We start from the raw sequence: 10,079 nt of genomic DNA, 5'->3' as shown, positions 1-10,079 counted from the left end.
AGTACTGTTGATCAGAGGACCTCTGACGATTTGGTCAACATAGAAGATAACTCACCGCCCGGGTCATAGAGATGCGATCAATAATCCAGACACATCATTCTGACAATCCCATCTTATCAGATTCCCGATAGAAATAGACAGTTCGGCTAATCCGACACTCAACTAGCTTGGCACTTAACGACTTGGGCAAGTTGTTACTTGCCCGATTCAGTCTGTGACACTTAACTTCTCACTTAGGCTCGAGAAATACTCCGAAGTCCTCAGCTCAACAACAGCAGCGTCCCACTGGTGTTCGGACAACAGGATGCTTGATCCCGCAAGTAACTCGAAGTTATTAGCTCATGTATCTAAGATAAGACTGAATTTTAATTTTGTAATTTCAGATTTAATAAATTTCCTTTGTAATCTGATTGTCCAACATCCTTATTTCCTTCTAATGGACAAATAGGCCCCGCGCTATGATGCAAGGTCGTTCAACAGTGAGTCTAAAATTTACCAAACCGAGAATTATATTTATTTATTTTGGCCCTTAAAAAATGATATTATTGAAAGGGAAATAAAGAAATTGATTAATCGTTCAAAACTAATTAAAAACAAGAATCAATTTGAGGAAGATATAATTATAGATAGGTTAAAAAAAAAATAGGAATAATAGAAATTTTCTCAAAATAGAAAAATATTATTAAAAACATCTCATTTTTTTTTTACTAATTTTCAATTTATACCGATGAAAGTTTAATTCGAAGGTATTAGGAAAAAGGTTATCTTTTTATTTATTTTTTCTATTTTTTTATTAATCCATAGTAGCGCCATTTGTTTGTGAAAAATAAAATAAAATACAGCCTGTAGAGTGCAGTATGACTGTAAGTGGTGGTAAAAATGCAGCTACACCCGTCTAACTTCCTACTAATTCGTCTCATGATACGAAAAAAGTAAATCATAAATAAAAAATATATTTATCTAAATTTTACAATGATAATTCTTCATGCGCTAATTAGCTAATTGTTGGACTGTCCTAAGAGAACTTGTTGGGTGCAGTAGGAAAACATTTATTTTTGTGTGCAATTAATATTAATTAGAAGTATCATATTGAGTCATAAATCAATTTCAAACAGACATATAATTCCGGGAAAAAAATTCATCCCCTTATTTTATATAACATGAGAATGAAAGGGACCGTCTAGTAATTAGCGCATGAAATATTATCAACTTAAGATTTAGAGTTTGAATTTCAACATAGCTCAGATAAATATTTATATGTCAATTACTATTTCAAAACTAGTAGTTACATGTGATTTATCTCTTTTATATTAGTTCTGAGATAAATTGGCGGAGACGCTGAAGATGCCAACTTAATAACAGAAGAGACATATGGGATAAATATAACGATGGGTCATTCAAGCCAAAGCCAATAAGATAATCAAAGAGGTAGGATGTGTTTACAAGGATGGATCGTTCAATGTAAACATCAAGTAGTTTATCTACAAGCTCAGTCCCCCCAGTTCTTCGCTCTCAGCACTTGTAGCAGAACGTGGATGGGGGTACCGTCAGTGTGGTTACCACCATCAGTGAGCCGGGAGCGGGACGTACATTGACCGTCCTCTTCTCCCCCTTCATTGCGGAGAGTCGGAGACTCACCTTTTCTCTCTCCTCTTGTCCCTGCGGTACACAGGCGGTACCATTCCTCACATGTTCCTCTGCGGCCCAGGACCGGCGACTACTGCAGACAATACAAACCGCGTACGTACCTGTCTCTCTCCATCCCTTGCTGTATCACACTTTGGAATATTTATTTTTACAAGGGTCTTTCAACAAAATTGTAAAAAACAATACAAGCAAATTTGAGGGTGAAAGCCATTAAAATTGCCTAATGACTAAAAAAACACCGTATGATATATATATATATAGAATAATTTTAATTTTTAAATATTGCCCCCGGTTGCATGTATAATATAATACATGAACATGTACGGGATAATGCACTTCCATTTATATAAAATTAATTTAATATCATATGTGATTTTAGTCAAAAAGTTGAAAAAAATATTTTCTAACATCACTGACTGAAGATATTCTAACATCGCTGACTGAAGATATTTATAGAATCTTCTCTATTCGCATTTCTAATTGATTAATGAGAAAATTTTTTAATAATACGTCAAAGTCAAATTTGAACTTTAAATCCTTGATTAATGTTTTGTAAAAATTACTAATAAAGTTTGAAATTATTTTCGATGTGAAAAGAAAAAAAGATATTAATATAATTTCATTTTGAGTTTCACCAAAATTAGTTAGTAAAGGGGACAAATTCTTAATATATATTAGTGATCGTGCACACGCGTCGCGTGTGTAATATAATACATTGAAATCACATTGACCCTTTATAATAAAATTATATTAATTAAATAATTTTAGCATTAAAATACTAAAGTAGAGTCATTAGAATAAAGTACCACTTTTGAAAATATGAATTATTTGGGTCTTTGAAAATCTGAATTGTTTGGATTTTCGAGTCTCACCCTTACGGCTTCCCTATGAAAAAAATTAATTTAATTTAATATTATACTTATCTTAGTAAAAAAAAACTAAGAAAAGTATATTTTTTAACATTGTCGGCCTAAAATATTTATAGAAGTTTCTTTGATCATAGTGTTGTCAATTTTAAGATGTGAGACTAAAGAGAACTATATTTTTTTTATCTAAAATAACCAGAGAAAATTAATGATGAGAAAAATTTATAATAATATACCGCAACTGAGTCTCGAACTCTAGATCACTAATTGTTTCGCTTGTGGAATTACTAATAAACCTTGGAATTATTTTTAGTGTGAATAGAAAAAAGGATATAAACGTAAATTCATTTTAGGCTTCACCAAAGTTAGTTAGTAAAGGGGGAAGATTTTTAATAAAATAGTAAGATATTAACTATCTTATACATGCGTTGTGTGAGCTAGGCGTCTTATACCAGATGGGACGATGTAGGGAGAGATCTAATTAAGGGGAGAAGAATTGCCCTATAAAAATAGTTTTAATTTTTGAATATTGTCTCTACTTTTATTTTTTTTAGAGACGCAAAACTAATATTTTTATAATTTTATACATCTCAAGGGGTATTTACAAAAAATTGAGGTGGGGCAACTGTCCCACCAAAGCTATACGTGGCTCCATCTATGATTACGTGTGTAAAATAATACATGAACACATGAGAGTAACAACCTCTCCTTTATAAAAAAATTAATTTAATATTTTATATTAGACATTAAATTGATAAGAACAAATATCACATTTAATCTTAACCAAAAGGTCGCCCATAAATTTAGTAAGGGTGCACTAGACCCATGAAATAATGCAATACTAGAGTGACACTTAAGAATCCTAGTAGCAAACTATTGTGACGGACTCCCCTATAAAAAATTTATTTAATATCATATTTGATCTTAGTCAAAAATCAAAGAAAAGTATACTTTCTAACCTCACAGCCCCAAGGTGTTTATAGAAGCTTCTCTATTCGCAGTGTAGTAAATTCTAAGATGCAGGATTAAAGAGAACTCTAGATTTCTAATTGATTAATGAGAAATTTTTTAATAATATATCACAACTGAGTCTTGAATTTTAGATCCTTAATTGATTAATGAGAAAAATTTTCAATAATACGTCGCAGCTTAGTCTAAAATTCTAGATCACTGATTAATGCGTTTGTGGAAATTACTAATAAATCTTAGAATTATTTTCGGTATCAATAGAAAAAAGGCATTAACGTAATTTCATTTTAAACTTCACCAAAATTAGTTAGTAAAGGGGGCAGATTCTTAATACAATAGTAATCAATTAATGTAATCGACTAGTGAAACGGCTAACCATTGATGGTTTCGATCTTGACAAGGAATGACCTTTATTTTGTCAATTAGTTATTGCTGCCAAAAATCTAACCTTTTATATAAAGAGGTTGCAGCCTTAGGCAATAAATACCACGAGAAGCAAAAACAAATTCTCCACCTTCGTTCCCCACAGTTTCTTTTATGTCGTGTTCATTTTGCAAGGCAATCTATCCGTGATAATGTTTAGGTACTTTTTTAATTCATCGTGACTGCCTATGCTAAGTGATGATTGTAGTTTGTCATTGTATCTTAAAAAAATAGATATTTATCATGACCTTTAAACACCATTGGAGGAAATAAGTTTATTTTAAGGAAACTCTATCGAACAGACCTCAGCTCATTTCTTTCTCAAGCATTAAGAGGCCTTTTCGGACTCAACCATTGGGCATTTTAATTGATTCAGGAAACTTTCCAAGTACTCGGCTTCGCTCTCTGACCACTAGACAGTCGGGCAACTTGGTATCTTGATTCGGTGCTCATTTGCATGCTCAGTCTCCCTACTGGACGGCGTGCATGGAGGCCACTTGGGGCACTTGAGGGCAGCTCAGCTAACTCGACCCTCAACGAGCTTGGCACTTAACGACTTAGGCAAGTTGCTACTTGCTCGATTCGGCCAGTGACACTTAACTTTCCACTTGGACTCGAAAAACACTCCGAAGTGCTCAGTCAGCTCAACAACAGCAACGTCCCACTGGTGTTCGGACAACATGGATGCTTGAACAAATTAGTCCCACAAGTAACTTGAAGTTATTAGCTCATGTATCTAAGATAAGACTGAATTTTAATTTTGTAATTTCAGATTTAATCAATTTCCTTTGTAATCTGATTGTCCAACATCCTTATTTCCTTCTAATGGACAAATAGTCTTTATTCTTTCACGTCGCTATCTCCTAGCCCCCTTGACTCTTGGTTATAAAGCATGCATCATCAACAATTATACCTTATTGTCTAAGGAAAGAAATGTCTAGGCCTAATTAACTCGAAAATTAGGCCTATTCAACTTTAAAAAAAGAGATGAACATTAGAAAAAAATATTTTTATATAATATTTTTCTAAATATAACTAAAAATTGTAGCCATTTTAATCGAATAGATACATAACTCTAAAACACTGAACTATAATAAAAGTGATGAAATAAATAAAAAAACATTGTTAGTTTTTTTTAACCTATAGTGTTTTTTTAATAATGGCGAAAATAAAAGAGGCGTTTTGTAAATTTTTTTTTTTTGGTCAAAAATGCACAGCATGAGAGTTAAAGGAAAACCCTTGTCATAAACTATTATTATACAGTTTTAAATTTAATTAAAGTGCATACTAAAATTATTTTAAAATTGTTCAAAATTATTCAAAAATTAATTAAAATTTTGATAAAAAATTGGTAGTAATTAATCAAGATTATTACTAGAGTAAGAGGTTATTTTTTGAGATACGGAGCGTTCTTTTAATATTTCTTTAAAATATAGTTTTTATAATAATAATAATAAATTTCATACTCTATAATAATCTGTAATTAAAGGAGTCGGGAGTCAGAATAGCCCCAAAGTTATGGGCTGGGACGACCATGGTTTGACACTCGGGCGGGCTTGGAAATTGAATTCGCAACCGGATGGTGCTCGAATCATAGTCTAGTGCCCATGAAGCGTGTTCGGTCGGATAATTCTCGACACAGGGGCTCGAGATTAATGAAGGTGAACATCAATCGTTACGGATGAAGGAGATCTTGAAGAATCCTAGTCGGATGGATGATACTGGTGATCGACAACCATTACACAAAAGGAGAATTTTGATGTCATAATGATAATCAAGAAAGAAAGTGATCTAATTGTCGAAATCATCTCTTTCGTTTCGGGATAAGATCGATACTTAGTAGGAAACTACTCAAGGGGACTCAACAGTGAGTCCAAAATTTACCAAAAGGGGAATTTTATTTATTTATTTATTTAGGCCCTTTAAAAAAATGATATTATTGAAAGGAAAATAGAGAAATTGATTAATGGTTCAAAACTAATTAAAAACAAGAACCAATTTGAGGAAGATATAATTATAGATAGGCTAAAATAAAAATATAAAATAGGAAAAATAGAAATTTGCTCAAAATAGAAAAAATATCATTAAAAACATTTCCTTTTTCTTTTCTCCTTTTCTCTGCAAACCCTTCTTCCCTTTCTGTAAAATCCCCCAATCCGATTCCGTCGAACGAAGCCAGGAGAATCCCCTTCCCTGCAACTCCGATCATGGAATCGGCGCTGGCGGTCGTCACCGGCTACGCGGACTCCACCGAGTCCTCCCCTCGCTCCCGCGGCGGCGAGTCGTGGGACGAGCCCTACTCCGCCCTCGCGGCGCCGTCGTCGCGGCTCCGCGTCATGTGCAGCTACGGCGGCCGCATACTCCCACGCCCTACCGACAAGTACCTCTGCTACCTCGGCGGCGAGACGCGGATGGTCGCCATCGACCGTAGCGGCTCCCTCGCTGACCTCTCCGCCAAGCTCTCCCGCGATCTCCTCGGCGGCGGCTCCTTTTCGCTTAAGTACCAGCTCCCGAACGAGGATCTCGACTCGCTCATCTCTGTCTCCACCGACGAGGACCTGGAGAACATGATAGACGAGCTCGATCGCATCTCCGCCTCCCCCGCCGCCGCTAGGGCCGGCGGCGGTTCGACGCGTTCCGGCCGGCTTCGCCTGTTTCTCTTCCCCTCGAAACCGGATTCGGGGACTTCGTCGGCGATCGGCTCGCTGATCGACGAGTCAAAGTCGGAGACCTGGTTCGTTGACGCCCTCAACAGCGCGATTAGCGGCTTGGGCATCGACGACATCCCTCGCGGTTCCGTCGAATCCGCCTCCGTCAACTGCCTCGTCAGTCTCGACGATGATCCCTCTCACTCGCGCGGCGCAGTCGGCCGACCGCCGGCCCTCCCTCGCCCCGAATCCGCCGGGAAGCTTGTGCGTCACGGCCAGGAAGTCCTTTCCGTCCCCGGCTCACCGATGCTCGACAAGGCTTCTTCCTTCGGATCCACCTCGTCCGCTCCGCCTCTCTCCAATCTTCCGCCCATTCCGGTTCCTACCATCGATCGGACCGCCGATCAACGCGTCGCGGGGCACGACGACCACTTCTCCCGCACGATCCCTTCTCCCGACTCCGCCACCAGCCAAAGGGCCGACGAGGGTTTCAAAGATGCAAACTTCGCCGCCTACCATCACCACCTTCCACCCATTCCTCTCCCGACCGCCTCTGCTGCTTCGCTCATCATCTCCCCAACTGAAAACCTGCACCGAGACTTCTCCGACGACGACAAATCTGACCACGGCGGATTCCGAAAGCCGCATCAGCCTCCAAAGCCTACTCAGAACGACGCCATCATCACTGATCCTGCGCCAAGGTATCATCTTGCTCGCATCAACTAGTTGATTCACTAAAATTGAGTGGAATTTAATTCGATTCCTTCTTCCAGGTCAATGTATTCAAATCCAATCTCCGATCCAAAGGTAGCTTCCGATCCTAGCTATCTTGTGCCGTCGATGCAGCAGGAGCAGCTGCAACAACAGAAATCCCGTCTTCAACTTCACCACCAACAACAGCAGTTCATACCAGCAAATCAGCATTACATTCACGCAGCTGCTCCAGTTCTCCCAATGCCGCCCTACTACTCTCTGATGGGTCCTCCTGTGCAGCAAACGCCGCAAGCTCCCCCATTCGACCCCCAGTTTCCCTACATCTTCATGCCGGTTCATCCCAATTCGCCTTACAATGTGCCAGCAGTTCACCCCAATTTGGCTGACCCAACACCATTACCATCTTCTGTGAAGCCAACAGCCGGAGCTCAGGGGGCTCCGGCGAAGCCTCCCGAAGTGCTAGCGAGTTTCTATAGGACAGCAGCAACTGCCCCTGCAGCCGCACACTCTGCATTGCAACAGCAATTGCTCCATGTCACTGCCAACCAAGCCCACCCTTATCCAGGAGCAGGGTTTCATGTCATGCAGCACTCTCAACTGACTCAGCCACCTGCCGCAACGGCGAATTATGGCTACGATGTCACCTCCGGCTACCAACCAATCTACTACTCTCAGGCCGCTCCACAATCAGCATTGTCCCGACAGTATCAGACAGCCAGCGCCACGCATATGGTTCCAGAAGGAGCAGCAGCTCCTGGAGATTCATATCCACCTAGATTGCCATGATCTAAACTCCTTGTTGAGTTTGAATGGTGTAAGTAATCTGTCTACATGATAGCCAACCTTCTCATTCTGATACCATTCATTGTGTTGTTTAATCCTTTGGCTTGTGTTCATTGCTCGTGTGTGTGTGTGTTTGAAAGGGTATTATTGTTGTTTTATGATGTCGATTGTGATAGGAAGAGAGTTGAGGTTTCAGTCTTGAGGTTTGCTCTTAGAACAAACAATCATGTTGGTATTCTATTTGTGTTTGAACAAGTTTTGTCCAATATTTAAGTGGAATTTTCTCTTCTATATAGATCACTATTTTTTTTTTCTTGTAGAGAAAAGAATAGGTTGTTCTTGTGTGATGATAAACTCGAGAATCCTTTGCTGCTATTTATTATTCTTTGATCAGTATCCTTTGCTGCTATTTATTATTCTTTGATCAGTGGATTGATGCAGCGACGAGAGAACAAGGATTAAGTTATCCTTGAGGGAGGATTAGACTGTTTCTTATTTTAATATAATATTGCTGTAATTTTGATAAGTTAAAACGATTTTACTCTGAAGTTGTAGATTTTTTTTTCAATTAACATTAGGGCGATAAACTAGTCAAGTAGAATCAAATTTTATGAGGTTCAAACTTGTCTGAACGCTGGTTCAAACTTATTTGATTATTTAAAAATTTCAGAATTTAAATTACATTTAATTGGTTATTAAATAGGTTTGTTTAATTTGAAATTTTCCTTATCAGGTTGTTTATTTATTTACTATATTGTTGAAAATTTTAGTGATAAATATAATTCACAAATTTTATTAGTGAACATTATTTATGAATATAATTCTGTATAACCATTGTTTATTGGTGGTAAAAATGAAGTTGGTCACCTTAACTATCCCTCTAGTATAACCTCATATATTCTAGAAGGGATAAATTTTGAAGATTTATTCAACTATAGCCTAGTAGCTTTCCTAAACAGGCAGTAGGAGATAACTCGAACCTGTTAGGAATTAAACTATGTCTCACTAGTGGCTCAGATATAGTAGCTTTCCTAAACAGGGAGTAGGAGATAACTCGAACCTGTTAGGAATTCAACTATGTCTCACTAGTGGCTCCGATCTGAGTATTAACTCGATTATGTATGTAGAGGCTTAAAATCATTGCCCTCACAGCAAGATACCAACCCAAAAACTTATTAGAGCAAATATTTATATAGATACCAACTGCGTCAACTTGTCAGGATTTCATAACTTTTGTTCATTGGCAGCAAAAGATGAAATCGCCACCTTGACAACCCCTCCAAGATGGATCCCTACTATCTAGAAGGGAGGTAAATCACATAGAGTTTCACCTAGCAACACAGCGCATGCAGGGAGAGGTTGAGTCAATTAGCAAAACATTCCGTACTTACTGAGAATTGACCTCAAGCCTAGTGACAAGAACACCCTTTCACGAACCAATTGTGCTAGCCCATGGGAGCAAACATTTTTTTATAATTCAGGTATCCAACTCTTCAAATTGACTAATCTTGGAGATGACTGGTCCAGTTCTATGAAAATTTCTTATTAACTATCAAGATAAATCAAAAAGTACTAAGAGGAAACATTAATAAGTTGAATATTGAAGTTTATTCATTTAATTGAATGCATTAAATTGACTTTATATTTATTGAATAAATATAAATCATCTTGACGAAATCTAATATCTTGCTCATTCATTTAAAACCCTAATTAACATTAATTTTTGAAAAACAAAATTGAATTGGAAATTTTGTTAATTATGTATCTTTGTAAAAAATATTATTTCATAACATATTTTCTATTATAATAAAGGATTAATTTGATTGTTAATTGATATATCATTGTATTTTTTTATACCACTCCATCTATACTATAAATATAGGTGTTTGGTAGAACGATTGAATAAGATAATACTCTTTTCAATTTTATATTCTTTTACTATTTAATTATAACATGTTATCAATACGAGCGCTCTTTAAGGTATAAACTCATAAATATTTTTACTCTTAGTCTTTATATTGATACTCTT

At 37.2% G+C, this 10,079-nt stretch overlaps 1 protein-coding gene and 1 pseudogene across 1 annotated transcript; one reads left to right on the top strand and one right to left on the bottom strand.

Annotated features, from left to right (window-relative positions):
• Positions 1–3,320: 3,320 nt before the first annotated feature.
• On the bottom strand, positions 3,321–3,462 carry LOC122049769 (annotated as a pseudogene).
• Positions 3,463–6,014: 2,552 nt separating this feature from the next.
• Positions 6,015–8,363, top strand: LOC122045827 (leucine-rich repeat extensin-like protein 5). Its single transcript, XM_042606201.1, has 2 exons — positions 6,015–7,254; positions 7,327–8,363. Exons 1-2 carry the CDS (start codon positions 6,113–6,115, stop codon positions 8,051–8,053), a joined length of 1,869 nt encoding a protein of 622 aa, XP_042462135.1. The 5' UTR covers positions 6,015–6,112; the 3' UTR covers positions 8,054–8,363.
• The last annotated feature ends 1,716 nt before the right edge of the window (positions 8,364–10,079 follow it).

This window comes from Zingiber officinale, chromosome 2B (assembly GCF_018446385.1).
Source record: "Zingiber officinale cultivar Zhangliang chromosome 2B, Zo_v1.1, whole genome shotgun sequence".
Classification (NCBI taxonomy): Eukaryota; Viridiplantae; Streptophyta; class Magnoliopsida; order Zingiberales; family Zingiberaceae; genus Zingiber; species Zingiber officinale.
The sequence above is the reverse complement of the archived record's forward strand: the minus strand, read 5'-3'. Positions and strand labels throughout refer to the sequence as shown.